A 24,618-nucleotide genomic window follows, 5' to 3' on the forward strand; every position below is an offset into this window, starting at 1 on the left:
CACTAAAATCATGTTTTGGAACAGTATTAACTGACAGAAAATGAGTAAGTGTACAGGGATACTGCATTAATATTTAAATTTTCATCTATTTTTCTGTTTCCATGTTTTCCAAGTTTAACAATTAGCTGATAAAATTTCCAATTAGAAAAAAAATTTTTTTCCAATTAGAAAACTTGGTTTTTAGGGCACCTGGGTGGTTCAGTGGGTTAAAGCCTCTGCCTTCAGCTCAGGTCATAATCAAGCCCCGCATGGGGTTCTCTGCTCAGTGGGGAGCCTGTTTCCTCTTCTCTCTCTGCCTGCCTCTCTGCCTACTTGAGATGGCTGTCTGTCAAATAAATAAATAAAGTCTTTAAAAAAAAAAAAAAACTTGGTTTAAAGAAAAAACTTGGTTTTTAAAGTGTGTTGAATATTATTGCTGGGAAAATTTTATGGTTTTCTAATTTTCAGAGCTTGATGATCCATTGTGTGCTGTCTGGAAACCACAGTTTGGCACAGTGGCAAGGAAAAATGAGAGGATGACAATTCTGCAATTATAATTTGACCAATGGAGCTTGTTATACGAACATTTAGTAACACTGTAAATGCTAGCAACATTCTCTATATATTTGTTCTCAAGAGACATTTGTTTGAAAACACAAACATTGAGAATTTTTACATGATTTATTTAATAATAAACCAATTAAAGATACAAAAATGTTTAGAGGATTCCAAAATTTAAATTTTTGTTTAAATACAAATTCACTCCATAATATGAAAACATATAACATTAGACCTCTAAACATAATGATTTTTTTCATCTACAAAAATTTCTCCTTTGCTGTACTAGAAAATTTGCAGAAAACATTTTTTGTGAAATTAAATGTACATTATTTACAGTTGAAAAAGTAATCTAAAAACTATTTCATTTCAGAGACTTAGATATAATGTATATTATCTTTGTATGCAACCCCCCAACTCCCAATAAAAAATGATCCAAAATATAAAGCAATTATGCTTTTATAGCAACTGACTACTCAGCCAGATTAGCACAAGTCTTGGTTGCTTTCTGGGCCCTTGAGAGCGAGCCCTGGATCTTTCAGAATGGCAGTATATTGTTTAGCACTTGGCAACATAAGCTTACTAATGACCACAGTGCACAGTGGTCTAAAGAGTTAATTAACAAAGTATTTAGGAAGAATTCAGAATCATAACAGATTTTATGGATAACAGAAGAATGAATTTTGTAGGGCCACTTTTCTGTAATATGTTAGCTATATCTACATTAAGAAATAAGTGATAATGGTTTAGTTGATTTAACTTTAAAATATAGGTGCTAGAAACCTCAATTTAGAACCAGAAAGCAAACTGGAGATCATCAAGTCTAATCCAAAGCGCCCCTTCCTTTTTTCAGAGAACGAGGCCCAGAAAGATCCAGAGGCTTTGCCCAACGTTATACAACTATTCAGCAGGACAGCCACTCTTGAAAGGGCTGATGCTTTTGTACCATTCTGCTTCTGAAGTAAGGTTCAGCCATATCATGGACATTTTCCAATTTTTCATGTTTTTTTTTTTTACATATTCATATTTCCTTATACAGTGCAACCAACTAACATCAATCTAAGTGAAATCATAATTTTAACAAAATAGAAAATAGGAGTCTTGCATTTGAAAGAGTCAAGACTTTAACTTACACAAATGGAATGAAAATAGTTCCTACATAAATTTCCTGTTGCCTTATATTGAAGTACTGTATTTACAAAAGAATCAGAAAAGCTAATACCATGTAAAAATTAAAAAAGAAACTTTAAAAATGTTTACGATATAGCAACTGAGAAAAAATCTGAAAAGAAGGACTTCATAGTACAAAATTCCTGTTCCTTCACAATTGAATTCTGAAACATTTGGAGAACAAAGAGGAATTCATCTAACAAAGTCAACATTAACTCTAAATTAATATTTTTAACAATGAGCTAAAAAATTAGGAACATCTGTAGAATTCCTCTTAGAATCAACCAGACAGTTTGCAGGCAACTGAAAATGTTCAATTAAAAAACAATCATCCACAATTCCTTTGGCGTATTTATTAAAAAGAGTTGGGTTCCAGCAATTCATTTTGTTTCATAGCTACCTGAGAGGTAAATCCACTGGAATTGGATACCACCATCACGTAAGGCTGTGGCTGTTCAGTTTTCTCACTGTCTTCTTTCAAATTATCTTCGGCTTCCTTTTTCTCCGCTTCCTCTACGAGTGTTTTTGTGTCTTGAGCTTTGATAACTGACGTGATGACTGTGCCGGGTGGGTGGGCAACGATTTGTGAACTTCGAGGAGAAAAGGTCACCACAGGAGTCGTAGCACTGAAGGACGGAGATGAAGCCACAGTGACGGTGCCATTGCAGATGGACTGGACGTTGCTGGTAAGAACCTGCTGCACATGCGCAGGGCTCAGGACGATGGAAGGAGGGGAGCCCGGCTTCTGGGACGGCAGCATGACATTTTCTTTCAATACTGTCATGGGCTGTGATGATGGAATGGCTTGTAGAATGAACTTCTGAGACCCAGCACCGGAAGATGGATCTGTGCTGGCTATCACTGTTGTGATTGGCACAGTCTGGAGTGTTACTGTATGCAAATGTTGATTCCCAGGAGACACGACCACTGGAACTTGGGCTGGAGCCTGTAGAGTCCTATTGAGATGATGAAATTACAGAAAATCAGCACATTCTACATCATTTAAAAGTTTAATGTTTGATAAGTCGTTCTGATAAAATAGGAGCCATACATTTGGAATGCTACTTCCCATATCTTCGACACAGCAGAAACACCATACCAGACTCTGTATTACATGGAATGCCTGACACAAAACTTTCAAGCCATTAAGTGTGATACTATCTGATGAGGGGGAAAAACGTCTGTGCAAAGTGCCACATTAACGCAAATGGGGAGGCAATTTTGTTGGGGAAGGAGGAGGATCTCAAAATGCTGGGAAAAGAAGTTACGTATGAGCCACGTGAACGGAAACTGGGAATTTTAAAACAAATGTATCGGATTCACTCTCATTATTTTTAATACTTAAGGGCCAATGCTCGTCCACAATTACCTAGCTTCATAGGATTGTAAAATAAAAAAAAAAATCAGTCTTAAATGTATACATGACAGAACTATCAAAAGAAATTTTGTGGGTTTTTTTTTTTTTGCAGAAGAGATTAATAGTTCACAGTTCATATCATATTACACAAAACAAGTCATGAATATAACTAACTCATGAGGGTTCTTTAGGTTGCCAGAAAGAGCAAAAAATAAGGTCAAGCTCGGCAAAAGTAAATAGAGGCATGTTTTAACAGTTTTCTCAGCTCAAATAATCTTCACAGATTTTAGCCATAAAAATACAATTTAACATAAAATCCTTTAATGTAAACCTGGTTTATGTAAGGTTGTTCATTTAGGTTATTGAAGAAATTTGTAAATGATATTATGAGTCAATCCAATTTTAAAAGTTCATTGCTGTGGAAATTATAGTTATGACCATTGTTAGCATAAAACAAATGCAGCTGAAAAAACTCAGCATCTGGATCTCAATTGTGTTTCTTCTGGATTCTGTAAAGCTATTTTACAAAAACAATAGATAATTGCTACTTCAAATGATTAACAGCTAGACTGGCCCCCACAGTCCAAATGTTAATCATTGCACATAGATTATTACAGGCAAATTTTAGTAAGTTACGTTATGTGGCCTGTCACATAGGTGAGAAGTGAAACTCTGGAGAACACAAATGGACTAGGTGGAAATATGAAAAGAAAACTCAGAGCAACTTAAGAGAAACTCAAAGCAAGTGGAAAGACACAGGATGACTACAGCCTGTGCACAATGATAGGATTCTGATTTCCAAGTTCAGATTCCAACCAAGTTGTCACTGTGAGGATCAGTCTAGAGAAGGATATTAGCAGCTTCTTTCGAAGGACAGAGCCAGAAAAGAGCATGAGTCAGGTAATGAAGATTTAATAAGTGGGCAGGGGATGACTAGAAATAAAGGCCAGATCTGCTGATATTATTGGTCAAGCAAGGAAGAGTTGGTAGAATACAGAATAACTTTGGGAGTCAGGCAGCTTTTCCAAAATATACAGTGCCTCCTTTCTACCCCCTGCCTACGTGCATCAGGACATCTTGGGTAGAATCTGAGCCTCGGTGTGGTAACTGACCCTGCAGCCAGAGATCATTTCTTAAATAAAGGGTTTCCCATGACAAGCATTCATGTACATGTATATACAGATAAAACAGTACACACGGTATATACAGTGAGCACAGATTATATCTAGAAATATGTATAGTCTTGCCACCCAATACGTACTATTATCCCCATTTATATATAAAATTAAATGCACAAAGAGGGTGAACAGCTAGCATGAGGTGACCAGTTTGATAAGGAAAGAGGCCATCTGACTGCAAGGCCTCTGTGCCTTAGGATAATTACAACACACTGCCACTTCCTCAGTCCTAAATAACTTTAGCTAAAGATGATTATTGCCAATTATATCTTTAAGCTGTGGGTAATTACACACCTTTAATACATGACTCCACCTTCCTTTTTTCCTCCCTCAGGTGTGGTACAAGCAAGAATGTACTTGGAAATTTTCCATATTGCTAACCAGGGCTACCACTAGACTTTCAATGCTTTTGTTCAAACTAGAAAAAAGACCTCAAAACAACAGACTGCCATCTTCCAGAAAATACATATACTCATCTAAAATATCTACAGTGTAAATATACTGGCTTATTTGAACAAGTTCTAAAATATTAAAGGTAAAATATTATGCAGCCTTTTCCCTGCTACAGAAATTTTAAATTATTTTTGTCTTAGTTAATGATTAAGCAGTCATTTGTGTCTGGTGATGTTATATTATATAACAAAGGTTACAGTAAACTACTTTATACAAATTTCCTAAGCTGCTCGTAACCACTACTACAATACTAGAAATTTAAAATACCTCAAACTTTCTGAGATGAAAACAGATATACAGTATAACATTTAGTTTTTACTAAATGTTAAACTAGTTAGTAGTTAGTTTTCTGTTAGTAAAAACTAGCACAGTTTTACTGTATCTACTCAGATGTCAAGAATGTCATTTAACTGTTACAATCACCTGTAAAGTTAAGTATTATCTTTATTTTACAGATGAGGAAACAGACTCAGAATAGTGAATTAATCTGATTCAATGTTACATCTAATAATTGATAAGGATGGAGGGCTGGAAAGTAATCGAAAGAATATACATTCTTTGTACTCCATTACTTTGTTTTTAAGATAATCTACACATTATACATTTTTAGAGCTAATTTATTCAAAAGACCCTAACACAAACTATTAGTACTTGAAAATATTATACAGAAAGAAGTTATGCTAGGTAGGCATATGGACTTGCAAGTTTACCAAGGGACAATTTCAGGAAAAAATCTGACCAGAGGTTTACTTTTGTTGTAGTTGTCTCTTTAAATAACATGAAGTCAGAGTCAAAATCAAAATTCTTAAAAATCGAGCACATATACCATAAATCAATTAAGAAAAGCTTAATAGATTTCCACATAGATACATGCAATTATGTGAGACAAAAAGACACAAGCAAAGGAAAAATTAAGAAAAGAAAAAACATGTTGCTACTTCATTGTAAATAACTGGTAATTCACGAGAGTTATGTGAATCAGCAGGCAGAGTGACAAATCATTAAAGCTCACTGCTTTGGACTAAACTGCTTGCATTAAAACGCTGTCCCCACCACTTACTAGATGTGACCAGGCTCCTTGGCCTCTCCTTGCCTTGGTTTCCTCATCTGTAAAATAGGAATAATATTACCTATATCTCATTGATCAGTGAGGTTATTAGACATTAATATATGGAAAAGTGTAAGAAATACAGAGAGTGCTTTGAAAGTGTCAGTTCTTGTTGTTATATTAATAATCTAATTTTAAATCATATATATTCCATCTTAGCTACAGAAAAAAATCTTTAAGTGGTCTTTGATTTTGTTAATCAGTAGTTATAAAATTGAGAAAAATATAGCTAAAGTATTCTTATCCTTCTTGGGAGTGATAACATGGTTACCTAGGATAATCTCTCTATTCTTAAAAGCAGGATGTTGAAATGTTTGAGAGTGAAATGTCATAAGGATGTCAACTTACTTGACAAATAGCCCAACAGAAAAAAGGTTATAAATAAATACAGAGTGAAAACAAGTAAGGCAAAAACGTTATCAACTGTGAATCAAAAAGGATGTAAATAGGTGTTCATCGTACTATTTCAATCTGTTGATATTTTGAAATTTTTCATAATGAAAATTTGGAGTAATTATAAAAAAGACAAAAAATAAAGTGCTAAGCAAGAAATTAATCTAATGAAAAATGATTCTAAAAATACAATAAAATTTCAGAGTAATATGTACAATTTGCATGAAATTTAAGACTTTTCTTTCTTTCTATATAATGGAAAGGAACAATGGCAAAACCCAAGTTACTATATTCAGCAGGTGTCACTCTTCAAAGAGCATTATTATTCATTAACTTTGGGCTTTCCTCATCTAGTTATTTCAGGGAATAAAATGCATTCCATAAAAGGTTTAACTACATTAAAATAAGTAGGATTTGGGGGGAGATATAAATAGAAGGTACACCCAAAAGAGAGAATATTTTTAAAAGTCAAAAAATGATGAAGAATATGTGTATACATACACATAAATATAAAATGATTTTTTCAACAAGGAAGTATGTTTTAAAGTCTGACAAGTTAAGTTTTGTGATTTCTTCATTATATAAGCAGTCCACTTAGAGAACTCATTACTCTGAGAGGAGATACAGAATGAATATAGACACTATTTCAAAATAAGTTCTATACATCTGAAGGGATGCTATGTGCCAGACACGAGGCTAAGTGGTAGGAGAAGAGCAACGATTAAAATGTGGCTCCTTTGGTTTAAATGTATGGGAGAAGACAGGCATTGATGACAATGGCAATGCCTGGTTCACTGACCAGACTGCGGTGCACCCAAGCAGGCAGCTTTAGCTAGAAGACAAGGAAGGAATCCGAGCAGAGAGTGAGAGCTGGTAGCTGATCCTCCAGAAATTTGACTGCGCTTTGTGTGCAACACAGATCTAACAAAAGCTGCAAGAAAGTAACAGAGCAAAGCTGTGACTAAGGGTCTTGCATAGGTTGAACTGAAGAGAAAAAACAGTAGAGGCAGGAAGCAGGCAGGGAATCCATAGAATAATCCAGAATAATCCGGGACCTTGGACATGAAAATTCTGGAAAGTACCCCAAAAGAGTTTGCAAATCATGGATAGGGAGTGTATTATAGTGTTTTAATATCTGGCACTGAGTATCATTCAGAAATTGACATTCAGAGTAACACTGCATCCAATTCAGTATCACAATTTAACACCTTTCAGAGCTACAGTTATGTGGGATTTTTTGATGGGGGGGCAGGCATTTATTTTATCCTCAAGGTATAAAAAGCAAGCTGATTACAGATGCTTAAAAATAACGAATCACTCTATGAAGGGGATCCCTTCTGAATAGCTGTGGCCATGTACTGTTTCCTATCAACACAAACACAGTGATATGATGACAAAGAGCCTAGAAACCAACGAGAGGAATCACACCAACCAATGAGAGGAATCACACCAAATGGATACTGGGTCATCACACATAACCAATAATTGAAAATGAAACATTAAAAGGCAAATAGAAAAATAAGTACTCCTTTAATAACAGTTTAAGATAATCATTCCTGTCCAGTTAAAATGGGGAAAATGTAATTTTTACACTCCTTGCAAGTCAATTTTCATGATGCCAAAAGTTTAAATGGACCATACAAGGAAGACAGGAATATCTAACTCTGTCTTGATTCCAGGTACTGTCTCTTACTTCAAAATCAACTGAACAAAATGCCGGCATTTATATTTTGGCATATTTGAATGTAAGATTGTGAGACTGAAGTCACTTAATGAAAGTATTCAAAGAATCATTTTTATTGGATTTGGAAGGACTCCTATATTTTATTATAATTCATATTCTGGAAATTCATGATAGTAGAAGGAAAAAAATACTGCAAATGTCCATCTAATTTTCTGCCCTCCTCCTTTCCCCCATCCCATAGCAGTGAGACCAGTCCCAAATTCTGCAGAGGACCAGTCTAAAGCTGATGAGGTTTTCTTTGGTCAATTTGTTTTTCCTATCTTTCCTGGGGCTAGGAGGCAAATTTGATTTGATTGCTAAAAAACTATTCTTCCGATTTCTGCCACTCTAAAAGCTTGAAAAAGTGGACCTTAGATTCTTGGCCCTCCCTACCTCTTTAAACTTTAGAACTATTCCATGACAGAATCCTCCCAAAAAATAATGTTATTTCCTGGAACTCACTACAATACACGTCATGGTATGTCGGTTTATGTAGAATTTTTATAGCTTCTGACTTTGAAAAAAAAGGATCTGAAACCATTCTCTGGATTTTCTAATATGTGGATCCCTTCTTGTAGGGATCTATCGAATTATTCAGAGATATAGCGGACAAGATTTAAATGGATAGGATAGCAGCACGTAATGACAAAGTTTAAAAATAAGAAATCAATGATACAATTAGAGGGCTGATGTAATACACACAGCTGCTGAAACCAATCTGCTGAACAAGGCTTCTAGCTTTAAAAATCAATATAATTTTTATTTTCATTTCTGAATCCCAACCCAGAGTCATCAACAAATGATGACTCTGGTCAGAAACATCACGTAAACATATGCATCAGTAACTTTAGTTTTCTCACCTAATACTCTGAACAGAGGAATTTAACGTTTCGTCCTGCACACTACTGGTGGTGCTTGCTTCTCCTTCTGGGACAGCCTGTACTGGCTGGACGACATGAATAGTCCGGAAGAGCTGGGTGGGGTACGGAGATGCTGTGGGCTGCACTGTCCTCAGGACTTCTGACGGCTGCGCAACTTCCACAGGATCTTTGGGCTTTGTAGCTTTAGGATTCCCTGGTTTGAGAACTGTAGTGGCTCCTCCCTTTATCCCCGGACTTGAGGATACTCTGGATCTGCTTGTTTGGTTCCTACTTGAAGTGGCTGCTGAAGACAGTGATGGATCCGCAGACTCGATGCTGGAACCTGGGTCCTCATCGTCTATATAAATAAGATCTTTCGGCATCTCCTTAAATTGATACACCAAGCGTTGACCTTCTACTTTCGCTAGGATACCCCTTTGGTAATAGTACCTATTCAAAGCAGACAATTTTAACAATACTTTATTTGGTTAAACATAAATTAAAATTATGTTCAACAAAAGTAAAGTTCCTTAATCATAAACAAAGGTTTTAAGTTGGAAACAAGTGGGAGAACAATTTCAAAATGAAGCACAGTTATTTTTTATAAGATAGTATAATTGAACTTTTTTTCTGTATAAATGTAAAACACATATACTCACAGATAAAGAAAAATCCTTATTATCAACTAAACCTAAAACCAATTCTGATGAGGCGATTGTTGATAGAATACATGGATTATCCTAGTCATTCACTATTCTTCCTTTGTCTCCCCTTCTTCCAATTTGCCGGAATAATAAAATCTACTACAAACCTCAAGAGTTTATTTCCCTTCCGTCGTTTATTATAATGTCCCTACCAGTTTAAATCTGATTCGGTGAATCTAATTCAGTTTTCCATATAAAATTTAATGACATACAAACAGAAGTGATTCAAATTTTGTCGTTGATTTTAATTAGATCAAGAATCTAAAAAGTGTGAGTTAAAGAAACAAATACAGGGGCGCCTGGGTGGCTCAGTGGGTTAAGCTGCTGCCTTCGGCTCGGGTCATGATCTCAGGGTCCTGGGATTGAGTCCCGCATTGGGCTCTCTGCTCAGCAGGGAGCCTGCTTCCTCCTCTCTCTCTGCCTGCCTCTCTGCCTACTTGTAATCTCTGTTGAATAAATAAATAAAATCTTTAAAAAAAAAAAAGAAACAAATACACACAAACTGTCACTAAATAGTTCTGGTTTAAGAAGGGTATCTAATAACTCTTTCTCAAACAAATGCATATCTTTAAGAATAGATAACCCGATCACAGAAAAACACACTAAAAGTGAGCTTCGGAATAAAATGATAACCTACCTAGTTCAAAATGTTCACAATGTCTAATATTATTCTTGAAGCATTTATTCCAATATAATACAGATCACACCTGATATTTACGTTTAAAAAATGCACCCTCTTTTTAAGTACCTGATTACCACTACTCAATTTTGTGCTGAATTCAAGTTTAAGGGCTCAAATCATATGAGCCCCATGCTTAATTTATAATTTCTGATGAGAGTTCACGTTTTCTAATCCCTTTACAAGAAGATTTTTTTTTTAAGAAAAACATTTTCCCAGATCAGAACAGGATTTCAATTTAAATACAAACTGATTTCTATAAGTAGCATGGCTTTAGCTCTTCAATAATAAAATTCAACATTTTTGTAATCTTCTACCTTTTTAGAAGTTACTAGCTTTTTAGTATATAGGAAACAATATTCTTAACACAATAAACGACAAAAAACTTCACGTACCTGAGAGCTCTTCCCATGGTCTCGTAATTCATGTCGGGTTTGTTTTTGTACTTCCCCCACAACCTGGATACGGCTTTGGAATCTACCAGTTTAAAAATGCCTTTTTCTCGCTGGGTCCATTTGATATATTTAGGACAAGTAGCTTTGTCCTGGAGCAGTGCCAGTAAAAACTCCCAGAGATAAATTGTGTTTCCTGAAACAAAAGCAATTTCTGTTTAACTGACCAAAATTTTACTGGAAAAGAGCAAAAGTAAACACAACTAAAAGTTTTAGAAGTTCCCTGTATAATCAGAAAAATATTACGCAACTTGGTTAGCACTGGTGATAATTTTTAAGGTCTAATATAGGTCTTTTTATTAGTTCCACATCAGATGTCTGGATGGATCAATATTGGCACAATCAGATTTATGATGACTTAAGAAGAAAGCACTTTGAGATGACTTTTTTCCTACCTCTTTAAGAGCCATCACATAAAAGAACCACTGAAGAAGTGCTGTACAAAACCTTTCAACAGTTGTTCTCTTTGTATCAGAGCCAGTGGATTGGCTTTAACAATCTTCTTCAAATTTGGGCAGCAATTATGAAAATAGCAGAACTCCAAAACAATCTTATAAAGTGTCTATGAATTGAAAAGCTAACCTGGTTGAACTCTTCCAAAAGGCTCAATATTAAAGGACAGATTATTTTGACAGGTATGTAGGGAAAATCTATTAAATGGATTTCTTGGGCTCCATTATTACCAGTCTCTATTTATAGAAAGTACAATCTCTACCTTTAAAAAAAAAAAAATTATTTATTTATTTGTCAGAGAGATAGAGAGAACACAAGCAGGGGGAGCTGCAGCCAGAGGCAGAGGAACAAACAGGCTCCCCACTGAGCACAGAGCCCAACACGGGACTCAATCCCAGGACCCTGGGATTATGATCTGATCAGATGCTTAACTGACTGAGCCACTCAGGCATCCCCCAACTATACCTTATAAGCATCTGGCAGCAAGAAGATCCACTTCAATAAGTCAAGAGAGCTGGTTGATTTTACTTATGATATGCAGGTGTTTTAAAGCAATCTAACTGTTATTTGACCTGTAAGTATTGTAAGGGAATTATTGTACTTACCCTTACCATCTTTGTTTTTCTTCTTCACATATATGTTTGGCGTAGTGGCCGGGGAATCTGGTCGTGGGGGTTTTGTTTTTCTCCCTGAAAACAGAACAGCTCTGTGTAAGGATTTGCCATCAAAAATGAGATAAAATGGACAATTTAGCTGTTTATAAATGCTATTTGGTCATTTATCCTAAATTTCAAATGCCAAGTACTTTACATAGGTACACAATGGTACACATACTGGTTTCCTAAAATGCTGTTTACTCAAAAGGAAAAGAACTTCAGTGAAAATTTATCATTAGTACAGGTAAGATCACAAACGATTTTATGTAGGAAATGACACATCAGCTCATATACAAAAATGAGGTTAAGTTTGAAACATTTTGAGGTAACAAAACTGACATGGCTTCCTTAAAATTGGGGTAAATATTCTTGATGTTGATAAGACTTAGGCTCAAAAAATAAGCCATGCAGGTTTCTGTTTGTTGGTTATATACGCATAGGAAAAGTCACTTTTCAGCTTTTCTCTCATCTGCATACAGGTAGTTCTTAAATACTGGAAACTTTCCAACATTCTAGAGATACAAAAAATGCATGAGGCAAAATTCTGGTGAACTACATAGTCAACTTTTATTTTCCCCTGTATTTTGAAACCTCTCATTTTTCTATACTTCTTTTAATTCACAGCAAAACATTATAGTTACGTGCCATTCAATCTCTAACTCCACTTTGACAACGCTAACTGTAGTGTGTTCAGACTTAGTTTGGGTCAGCCAACTATTCTAAAGCTTTGTGATCTTCTTCTGGCCATTTATCTAGAAGCACAACTTGGTGGCAATGTTGCCTGGGATTTATATTAAGATGATCATGCTATCTGGACAGACTAACATTCTGTACCTGAAAAACAATGAAGATTATAAACAGATACCTTAGTGTATTTTATCCCAGCAATTTTTTTTCTTTTTCTTTTTTTTTAAATTAAGTAATCTCTCCACCGAATTCAGTGCTCAAAGTCAAGGCCCAAGATCAACAGTCTCATGTTGTACTGCCTGAGCCAGCCAAGTGCCCCTTTACCCTAACATTCCTGAGGCAGAGTCTATCTGGTCCAGATCACAAGAGTGAATTCTGGGTTAGGATAATGTAAGGCAATAACTTAGCAGAACAGAATTCCAGAGCTAAAAATCACAAGGTTAGTAACAACACATCCCCAAACCAAACAGGAAAACCCTTCTGAAGTTAGGGTGAATAAGAATCAGCGAGAAGTGGATCAAAAAGATCACTCTTCAGGCCCCTCTTAATGCGTAAATATAGAACCTAATCAGCCAGGTATCTCCATTTCCATCACTACAGACATCTGCAGAGAACCATTCATGAGGCAGATACTTCTGGGTGACTGTGTCAATTATAACAAATATTAGGAGCAAAGACTTCAGTTAGCTTCATCCCTCCTACCATCTTATTTTACGCCTTCTATTTACCAACTTTTTCTGATAGATAGCATTTTCTTCTTCCCTCTGTTTTCACCACTAATTTTAGTCAAGACAGAGACAGTTGGTAAACCTACCCAATATCCATTCTTTCCATCATCTTCCTTACCAGTCAAGGTGGCATAGCTTCATTTGAGTTCTACGTGAACTGGGTATAGGATTTTTGGGTGACAGTTAGTTCTTCTCAATACTTTGAAGATACTCAACACTTCCAGCCTCTCTACTGGGAGCTTCTAAGCTGCCAATCTAAAAATCAATCCTCTTCAAGTAATGTAGCTTTTCCCTGGTATTTTCTTTGTTTGTTTGTTTGTTTTTGGAGGGGGCTGGAAGGGTGGTGTTTTGCATTTTTACTATAATGTATTTAGGACTGGATTTCTTTGACAGTTATGCTACTCAGGATTCACCATGCTGAGATTTATGTCACTTTGGAGAACCCTCAATCATTATCTTGGAATATGGTCTCTTTCTCACTCTACATATTCTCTCTCTCTGAAGCTTTGATTAAATATGTAGACCTTTTCATTCAATCCTCACATCTCAAACTCTTTCGTACTTTTTATTCTATATCAGATCTATATTAGAGCTCATAAATTATCTTTTAAACAATGACTAATCTTCTGTTTAACCCATATATTATGTGTTCTATTGGGTTCCTTTCACATCCGTCTTCCTAACTAGAATGTTAGTCCTTCACTTTAAAAATAGCTTTACTGAAGTATGACAGACATAAAATGAAATTGCTTATGTTGAAAATCTATAGTTTGGTATCTTCCAACGTAAGTATTGACCTGTGGAACCATCACTATGTTCAAAACAGTGAATACACTCTTCACCCCCAAAAGTACTTTGTACCCCTCTGTAATCCTTATACCCGTCCCACTCTGCCCACCCCAAAGGTAGTCAGTTACTCACAGATTTTGTCATTAGAGGTTAGTTTGCAGTTCCCACCACTTTAGATGAAGAGATACATATATATATGGTGTGTAAGTAATTCCTTTAGCATAATTATGCTGAGATTCATTGTTTTTGTTGTATGTATCAATAGTACATTCTATTTTATTGCTGAGTGCTATTTCCTTGCATAGATACACCACAAAGCGGTTTATCCAGACAGCAGTTGATAGGCATTTAGGCTGTTTCAAGTTTTGGGCAACTACAAATAAAACTGCTAAGAACATTCATTCATGCAGATGTTTTTCTATAAATGTGTAACTTCATCTCTTTTGGGTAAATACTGAGTAGAAGAATGGCTGGGTCACATGTTAAGTATGTATTAAATGTTTTAAGAAACTGCCAAACTGTTTGTAAAAAAAAAAAATCTCCATGCAGTAAGTTGGGGTCATCATAGGGCTCACCTCATTTGTTTACTGTTTCTCAGGGATCACTGGTTTTTGTTGACTGATGTCTTTAGAGGCACTGTTTCATACATCGTTGTCTGTATTTTTAGTTGTTTTAATAGGAGGGTAAATCCAAGTTCTGGGGGTTTCTTTATTAAAATTTTTTTCCAGCATTATTGAGATATGATGACATATAATTGTGTATTTTTAAGGTGTACAATATGATGATTTGATATACTTCTATGATGTAAAATGATTACCACAGTAGGGTTAGTTAACATACCATCATCTCACATAATAACTACTTGGTTTTTTGGGTGTGAACATATAGGATCTACTTTCTTAGCAACTTTCAAGTGTATAATACAGTACATTAACCAAAGTTACCATCCCGTATATCAGATCCCCAGAACTTACTCATTTTATAACTGGAAGTTTGTACCCGTTGACTGACATCTCCCCATTTCCTTACCTCCCCAGCAATCACCATCTCTCTCTGCCTCTATGAGCTTGGTTATTTCAGATTCTACATGTAAATGATAGCACACAATATTTGTCTTTCTCTTATCTGACTTAACATAATGCCCTCAAGGTCCACCTATGTTTTTTTAATGCTGCAATGAACATGAGAGTGCACGCATCTCCTCAATATCTTATTTTGATTTCTTCTGGATATGTAGCCAGGAGTAAGACTGCTAGATCATACGGTGTTTGTAGTTTTAATATTTTGAGGAAACTCCATACTGTTTTCCATAGTGGCTGTACCAATTTACATTCCCACCAATAGTGCACAAGGGTTCCTTTTTTCCACATCCTTGCAAACACTTGTTATCTCCTGCCTTTTTGATGATAGCTATTGTGACAGGTGTGAGGGGGTAGCTTACTGTGGTTTCGATTTGCATTTTCCTGACAAGTAGTGATGTTGAGCATATCTTTTCAGGTACCAGTTGGCCATCTGTAGGTCTTCGTTAGAAAAATGTCTTTTCAGGTTCTCTGCCCATTTTTTAATCAGGTGGTTTGGTTCTTTTGCTATTGAGTTGTAGGAGTTCCTTATGTATTTTGGACATTAACCCCTTATCAGATATACAGCTTACAAATATATTCTCCCGTTCTGTAGGTGGCCTTTTCATTATGCTGATAGTTTCTTTTCCTAAGCAGACTTTTAGTTTAATGTAGTCCCACTAATTTTTGGTTTTTGTTGCCATAACCCCAAATCGTTGCCAAATCAGGTTCTGTTATTCCATCTTGTCCAGAAGAGGAAGTTGTATCTGGTATTTTGTAATAGTCTCATTCTTTGACCTTGTTTTTCCTTCTTTTGCCTTAATAATTGTAGTCATAGTTACTCAAAGTTTCTATTTGATAATTCTATTATCTGAAGTTCTTAGAGAATGCTAGAATCTTCCATGTCTTCTGCTCCTCATTCAGGGATTCTCTATCTTTTGTATTCTGTAACATTGCAATGTGAGCTCACCTTCTACAGGGCTTTGTTTGAGGAAATCCTGTCAGCCTGGGTTTAAATGTATGACTTGCCAGAACAGTTTTCTATAAGAGCTTCTGCCTAGTACCCCAATGTTATTGCCAGTCTGGGGTCACCCTTATGTTAATTACTTGGCTGGGAATTTCTGAAGTCAGTGATCATTTAAAATCTAATCATAAACCTGGATTAAAATAAGCATAAGATTATGATTTCTCACAGAAAGAATTTTTCCACTCAGAGGCCCAGCTGAGAAATATAAACTTCCATGACACCTTTCTGTGCCAATGGGTAGACTGTTTTTACCAGGAGGGGAGAGCCTTTCAAGGATCCTCATGACAGGCTAAAGTCTCTGGTAATCTCATCTTGCACTGGACCAAGACACAAGCCTCGGCCTCTGCATGGACAATCAGATTGGCGTACCCATCTCAGCTCTTCAGAGATGCGGCAGCCTTGGCTCACTCTGTTTTCATTTTCCTCTTCACTTTGCGCTCCTGGACTTTCCCTTACTTTCATCTGAAGTTAGGTTACTGGGTGGTTGGTGATTAAGCAAGATACTAAATTCAAAATATTACACAAACTGGAGGAGAATCAGAAGGCAATGAAATGGAAAGAAGGTCAGACTTTAGAATGCAGATATGGTCCTAAAGAGTGAAGAGTGAAAAATTCCCTTTGAAATTTAAATCTAATTAAAACCTAGTATTTTCCTCTTTAATCACTTACCTACTGATTTCCAACTTATTATTTTTCCCACTGGACTCTTATATTGGTATCTAAGCCAGTGGTTTTCAAATTATGTCCTGTGGAAGGAAGCTAGAAACTAAGTGCCCTTACCCAAGCTCTTTCTGAGTCTGGGCAAAAGGATTTAGGTAAAAGACTGAGGCTTTAAAAAGTTGGAAAACCCCATTTCTGCAGGATACACCAAATAAACTGATTCTTTAATGAATCTAATGTGAAGATAAATACCTTTTAAATTGTGCTTTGTACCCTCATTTTTTCTTATGTAAGTTTTAATTGGTGTAGAAATACCCTTGTATAAAAAATTATGTTTAGATTCCACATCAAAATTGGACTGTTTGCTCTAAACAAATTAACCACCCACCTTTCTTCCTTTTAGGTTGTTCTGGTGATGATGCTCCTGGTGAGTTTGCGTATGTCTCTTGAACCTGCTGAGTCTCCATCACTTCAGGAATCCCATCTAATGTGACGGATACATGGGTGACTGGGGCAACAACAATGTCATCTTCAGACGAACTAAATATGTTATTATCTAATGGAAACAAAATCAACTAATTATAATCAAACTTGTATTATAAATCAAACTAATTTCATCAGATAATTTCTTGTTTCTCTGAGGATTAAAGTAGAAATAAAATCTTGAAATCTATTTCCTTTTTATTTCCTCTGTCTGAAATTAGGCACCCTAAGTCAGACAGGCTTGACAGGACTAATTCAATGCCCTTCTTTCTTGACTTCCTATTACCAATTTATCTTATTTCTCTTCTCCATTCTTCTCTCATTGCTGCTGAAGTTATTCTCTGATACCCGTCTGATTTGACCAAGTAATTCTTCTATACAAAACGTTATACCCTAAAATTACTAGAAAAATAAAACTGACCTTTTGCATAGTTTACAGAGGAAAAAGATGGTAAGAATAAGCCAAACTCCATAGCCTGCCATCTGAAGCTCACGCAATCTAGATCAAACCTACCTTCCTACTCTCATCTCATATCTACCACAAACCTTATACTTCAGCTATACCAAACCATTTTTATCTCAAACATTTCACTTTTATTTACAGGTCTGTCTCCCTGGCTCAATCCATTCTCTTTATCTCCTCTAACCACTAAAAGCTTATTTGTCTTTTATAGCTCAGGTTAAAACATTCCTTCTATAAAGCCTGTCTCTGAAAGTCTCAGAGTTCTTCCAGAGTTCTTCCAAAGTTCTCCAGAATACTTTGCAATCCCTCCCATGGCCTTTATTTTTGGCTTTTACATAAACAACTACCTTCAAAATTAATCTGTAAACTTGAGAGGAAAAAAACAGTTATCTGTTCATTTGTATATCACAATATTGCTTAATGCACTGCTGTGCATATAGAAAATACCACATCTTAAATTCATTTAGTAGTAATTAATTTACGAAAAGCCCAAAGGAAACATGGACTTAAAAGCAGATCAATAACGTGGCAAGGAGTTTTCTGCTATGAGGTGTTAGAAATTTTTTCAATGAATTTTGCCTATTCACTGATGAATACTCATACAGATCATTAAATTATAATAGTTTAGGCCATAATGCTCTAATACTTTCACCAATGAGGTTATGAGAATAAATTCTGCCTAATCTGCTATTTGACAACTAAATAATTTGTTTTTATTCCTAAAGGTCTCCTTCTTCAATTAAAAAAAAAAAGAAGTCTTGTTTAACTGAATACTTTAGCAAAGGTGTCTCAACTAGTATTTTTTCTTAAAGTTTTTATTTACTTATTTATCAGAGAGAGAGAGTACAAGCAGGGGGAGTAGCAGGCAGAGGGAGAGGAGAAGCAGGCTCTCTGCCAAGCAAGGAGCCTGATTTTGGGACTTGATCCCAAGACCCTGGGATTATGACCCAAGCTGAAGGCAGCTGCTTAACCAACTGAGCCACCTGGGCGTCCCTCAACTAGTATTGTTTCTTAAAATGTGTTTGGGACACAAAACATATGAAACATGCTCTCTGGTCTCTTGGTATTTGCCATTTAAGAGAGGATGATGGCAAGAGTAACTTTTCCAAGTACATTAATATGAACAATCATGGCACATGACCACTCACTTATTCGTTTTTCATCCAGCATTGGGCCAGGAGAATCCATATTGAGTAGTGCCTCAGCAGCCTCGATAGTTTCGATCGTTTCATCCCCGTTAGGACAGGATGCTTCAACTACAATACATTTGAAGAAAACACGAGTTAGCTACAAGACCTCTGTTGCTTGAAAACACACAGGTTTTGATCTCTTGAACATCACTTAATACTTGGATTTATATATATACTTTGTATCAACAGAGAAAATCTAGATTGAATATGACTATTAAATATTTCTCTATTTCTTTTTTCCTAGTAGGCTCTAGGTAGGCCCCCCAGCACAGAGTCCAACACAGGGCTTGACCTCATGACCCTGAGATCAAGACCTGAGCTAAGATCAAGAGTGCTAATGCTTAACTGATTGAGATACTCAGGCTCCCCACTATTTTTCATTTTTTACTGCTTCTCTTCCTCTCCTCTCTTTCTGCCCCTCCCCCTGCTCATATTCTCTCTCTCTCTCTGTAAAATACATAAATATTTTTTAAAAGAGGGGGAGAGGCACCTTGGTGGCTTAGTCAGTTAAACATCCAACTCTTTTTTTTTCTTTAAAGATTTTATTTATTTGATAGAGAGAGACACAGCAATAGAGGGGACACAAGCAGGGGGAGTAGGAGAGAGAGGGGCAGGCTTCCTTCTGAGTAGGGATCCCAATGTGGGGCTCGATCCCAGGACTTTGGGATCATGACCTGAGCCGAGGGTAGAGGCTTAATGACTGAGCCACCCAGGTGCCCCAACATCCAACTTGGTTTTGGCTCAGGTCATAATTTCAGGGTCTTGAGACTGAGCCCCATGTTGGGCTCTGTGCTCAGAGCAGAGTCTGCTTGAATTTCTCTCTCCCTCTGCCCCTCCCCCCGTTCTCACTCTAAAATAAATGAGATTTAAAAAAAAAATAAGTTAAAACATAAACATATTATATATACTTCAATCCATTAGTTACTGTCCTTATTAATGCTTAAGTTGTCCCATATTTGGCTAAAAAATATTTTCTTTGTTTTTTTAAAGAAGAAAATAGATCATGAGTTCATACTAATATTTTCAATTCAAATTTAGTGTTAAGAATTTATTTCTAGAATTATATATTTTTACCATGTATTTACCTAGAAGTTATAGAGAATTATAAAATTGTTATTTAACTTTGCAATTTAACATTTGCAGATCTAATCTTACTCTATAAATCTTGGCTCCTTGTGACATTAACTTCATTACTTATTTGATTTTACCCTAACATCTATCTCATATACACACACTCACACAAGCTGCAATTACTGAGAACAATTTAAGATCCCTTAGCAGCTTTTTAAATTTTTTTGCTTTTTAGGCTATTTCTTGTTAGGAAATACACAGCCTTAAAAAATAACTTTAGGGATGCCTGTGTGGCTCAGTCTGACCCCTGATTTTAGCTCAGGTCATGATCTCAGGGTTGTGAGATGGAGCCCCACGGTGGACTCCATGTTGGTGGAGCCTGCTTAAGATTCTCTCCTGCTACACCCCTCCCATCCTTTGCCCCTCCCAGCTCACATTCTCCCTAAATAAACATATTAATAAATTAAATCTGCTTAACAATCACTTTAATTTTTTTTTTAAAGATTTTATTTACTTGAGAGAGAGGGTGCGAGAGAGAGACAGACAGACAGACTGAGAGAGCACAGAGGAAGAAGCAGACCCCAGTGAGCAGGGAGCCTGATGCGGGGCTTGGTCCAGGTTGCAAGGATCATGACCCAAGCCGAAGGCAGACAGTTAACTGACTGAGATACCTGAGTATCCCCACACCAAAAAAAACCACTTTAAGTAATTCTTCTCTATATGATTATGCCACACCTCAATAATGAAATTAGTTTCATTTGTTTTAGTGTGCTTCGATTTTTAGATTGCTAATTTTTCCTCCTTTGGACTTAGTGTTGTTTTATAATTATGTTAAATGTTTACAGGTTTCCAAAGTAAAAATAACAAAACTAAGTACAATTTTTTAAAAAGATTTTATTTATTTATTTGACAGAGATCACAGTAGGCAAAGAGGCAGGCAGAGAAGAGAGAGAGGGGGAAGCAGGCTCCCTGCCAAGCAGAGAGCCCGATGCAGGACTCGATCCCGGACCCTGAGATCCTGACCTGAGTCAAAGGCAGAGGCTTAACCAACTGAGCCGCCTAGGCACCTCCAAACTAAGTACATTTAGGAAATCTACTTTTTTATCCCCGTCCCTTCCTCTTTCCTGTTAGAAACCATTTTCATTAGTTTTGAGATTTATCTTTCTTTTTTTAAAAAAATATAAGCAAAGACATATCACTTATATTCTTTTTCCTATTACACTATTTTTTCTTTTTACACTATAGTATTACACTATAGTATAGTGTATTACACTATACTAACTGTATTACACTATATTACACTAATATAGTATAGTGTAATACTATAGTGTAAAAATAGTATTACACTATTTTTTATTACTTTTTCCTAATACACTATTTATGCTACCTGACCCTTGCCTTTTTAACTTACTATACAGCATAAATCATTCTCCAGCTACATATAGAAATCATGTCACCTTTTGTATTTCAAAACATGAGGAAAGTTAAACATGTTTAGTATCAATGTTAGTTTGTAAACTTTGTTTATTCTATTCAGCTTCAGTGCTTAGATTGAGAAAAGCAAAATAAATGGGTAGGTCCCACAAGAAACAGGAAAGAAAACCCAAAAAAGTGCATCTAGCTTTTAAAAACAAAGAAAATGTCAGCCTTTCAATAAATGGATGACAAAAATTTCTTCTGGCAATAATAAACCCCACGAGCTCTTCATACACGCACTTTAAAACTTCTCTGGAACAGATTAGCTGTGATCTAGCAACTGGTTAAAATCTATTTATACCAAGGCCAGAAAGCATTGACACAATAATAACTTAGGGAATAATTTATTAAATACATTTGGTATTATAAATTACTAAAAATTGTGTTTGAACTTATAAAAACAAATACATAGGAAGAGACACATAATAGTAGTATTTAAAAGAGAAGATTTACTAATGAATATGGTCATCATGGTTACCTTCTGTTTGAGAAAATAGCATTTGTACCATCTCTGCTAATAATTTTATTTTTAGATCTTCAAAGACTGGCAATGGATGGAGAATCTCCACATACAAAAGAACTCATGGCTAAATGATTTTCAAAAATTGTTAACACCATAACCTTTTTCCAAAGGAAACCTTATGTGGAACTCTAGCATATAAACAGATAAAAGTGGCATTTTACCATTATACATTTATTTTATAGGTTCAAATATATAACAAACTTGATAGGAGGCCAAGATGATAAAAATAAAAATATTGTGATGACCAGGAAAATTTGAAATCAGGGTACACCAATGATACCTACAGTCTAATATAAGCCTCAAATCCAAAAAAATAGATCAATCTTTTTATTATTGAAAATTTCAAACAAAAATCAAAATTATGGAACATAGTATAATGAATTCTCACATATCCACTCTCAGCATTAACTATTATCAACACAAGGTTGATCATCTTTCATTCCTACTCCAATTACTGCCCCCAAGGTCTCCTCACACACACCCCCACACCCACTCCCCAGATTATTTTGAAGGAATCTATTTCATCTCTAAATATTTTAGCATATGTATGGTATGTTTCTGTCATACCTAAGAATATTAGCAATTCCTTAATATCATCTAAAGTGCTACCTAAGACTCAAATGTAGTTTATAAATTCTTCTTTCCCTTTTTTCCCCCCTGTAGTTTCTGAAAAGCACAACATTCTACCCTCTCTTACTCTGAATTTAGGAGGGCTCCAAGGGTTCTTTGCTTTCTTATGTCATTGCTCAAACAAGGATGGAAGAGATAAATAAAGGCTCAGGTTGGAAAATAAGAAAGGGGAGGGAGAAGAAATATGCAAATAGCAAATCTGGTTTTCAAGATATGGCTTGTTTCCTTGACCCCTTCAGTACCAGTTCTATTCTCTAGGAAGGAAGGAGCCTGTCTGTATTTTGCCGTCAGCTATCTTCAAGTCCAAGCCCAAGAGAATGGAAACACTAGAAGAAAGAAATAATTCTTTCTTCTAAAGATCTAAGATCTGCTTCCGTAGTTTCAATTTCTTCTCTTTAGTCATCAGACCACCCTGATGACTAAAACCAGGAATAAATACCCCTTCACTGGAGACCCCCATTTCCAATCTACAGAGACAGTGTAGCCTTATGCTAAGGTATCAGAAAGTTACAACAGAATATACCACAAAAAACCCAAGAGCTACACAACAGATATATGCACAGAGATGATCATTCTGTTACATAAAACATGGAACTCACTGTCAGTAATGAATGGAAACCTCTCAACCTGAGAAATGTAATTCCCTAACTGGTAGGGAAAAATCTGATAAGTCTAGATTTATCAAAAAAGCTTTCATTGGGTTCCTCTGAACAAAAATGTGAATATAGGAGAACATAATTTGTAAAAAAACAGAGAACAATATAGAAACTAAGAGTTGTCTGTCAATGTTATCAGTGGAGACTCAGCCACTTGGTGTGTGATCTTAAGCAAGTCATTTCATTTAACCTAATTTTTTTCTTTTTCTGTTGTGAGAATTAAATGAGATAATGAACTTTTAAAAATCAGCCTTAAAAAAATAAAATCTACTATGTTAATATGATGCCCTAAGAAGACAATGCCATTTGGTGGTATTCTTGCTCAAAATGCATTATCACAGTACAATCATGAGAAAACATCACACAAATAAAATTGAGGGACATACCACAATGTTTTTGTTGTTGTTGTTTTGTTTTGTTTTTAATTTTTATTTTTTTTATAAACATATAATGTATTATTAGCCCCAGGGGTACAGGTCTGTGATTCGCCAGGTTTACACACTTCACAGCACTCACCATAGCACATACCCTCCGTACTACAATGTTTGACCAGCACTCCTCAAAAGTGTCAAGGTTACTGAGAGACAAAGAAAGACAGAGGAACTGTTATAGACTGGAAGAGACTAAGAAGAAATAACTAAATGTAATATTATAGATAGGATACTGAAACAGAAAAAGGTCATTAGTTTGAAATGGTTGGCAAACAAAGTGTAGGGTTAGTTAATAACACTGTGACTAAGGTTAATTTCCTATTCTTTTTTTACATTTAAGAATAAATATTCAGGGGCACCTACGTGGCTCAGTTGGTTAAGCATCTGCCTTCAGCTTGGGTAGTGATCCCAGGGACCCTGGGATCAAGCCCCATGTCAGGCTCCCTGCTCAGTGGGGGGTGCCTGCTTCTCCCTCTCACCCCTGTTCCTGCTCTCTTTTGCTTGCTCTCTCAAATTAAAAAAAATAAATATTCAAATAACCTTTGCTTCCAATAATTCATTTTCTTAAACGCCTCTACCTCTTCTGGCCCAGATAAATAAATGTAAGTGTATAAAAATACAAATGTGTGTACCAAATTCTAAAAGGGATGAAAACAGCATTACCACTACCTCACACTTACACTATGAACTTTTCATGTTTCAAATATGCTACTAGTTCTGACTGAACTGGAAGAGAAATCTTCTTTAAACCCTAGTACTTGATCCTACATTTGGGTCATGGTCTCCTATTTTGCTTCCCGTGACAGCAGGAAAAGAAGAACATTCCTATCTTTTTCCCTATGAACAGCTTCTCATTGTTATCAAGAATACAGAGCTTGGCATAGAAGCAGCATTCAGTGACTACCTGAGAAGTTCAATTGGTCTGGTCTTTCTCACAGACCTGTAGTCTGTCACATTCATCTCAATATATCTAGGAAAGAAGGAAGGGGAGGAAACACAGATAGATGCGGAAGAAAACAGGGT

At 35.9% G+C, this 24,618-nt stretch overlaps 1 protein-coding gene across 9 annotated transcripts in view; it reads right to left on the reverse strand.

Moving 5' to 3' along the window:
* Window positions 1–641: 641 nt before the first annotated feature.
* The window catches only part of ELF1 (E74 like ETS transcription factor 1), a 106,471-nt gene continuing 82,494 nt past the window's right edge, over window positions 642–24,618 (reverse strand). For 6 of the 9 annotated variants that reach the window (XM_004759290.3, XM_004759289.3, XM_045076612.1 and 3 more), the window contains 6 exons: window positions 18,767–18,874; window positions 17,061–17,228; window positions 11,673–11,756; window positions 10,558–10,750; window positions 8,780–9,229; window positions 642–2,663 (listed from right to left, as the gene is read on the reverse strand). In XM_004759290.3, the coding sequence (XP_004759347.1) occupies window positions 2,063–2,663; window positions 8,780–9,229; window positions 10,558–10,750; window positions 11,673–11,756; window positions 17,061–17,228; window positions 18,767–18,874 (1,604 nt within the window). In that variant the 3' untranslated portion in view covers window positions 642–2,062. Of the gene's footprint in view, window positions 2,664–8,779; window positions 9,230–10,557; window positions 10,751–11,672; window positions 11,757–17,060; window positions 17,229–18,766; window positions 18,875–23,680; window positions 23,742–24,618 lie in introns of all 9 variants that reach the window. The other 3 variants (XM_045076615.1, XM_045076613.1, XM_045076614.1) reach the window with 3 other exon arrangements.

Source organism: Mustela putorius, unplaced genomic scaffold (genome assembly GCF_011764305.1).
Source record: "Mustela putorius furo isolate JIRA1106 unplaced genomic scaffold, ASM1176430v1.1 tig00000179_pilon_pilon_pilon, whole genome shotgun sequence".
NCBI lineage: Eukaryota > Metazoa > Chordata > Mammalia > Carnivora > Mustelidae > Mustela > Mustela putorius.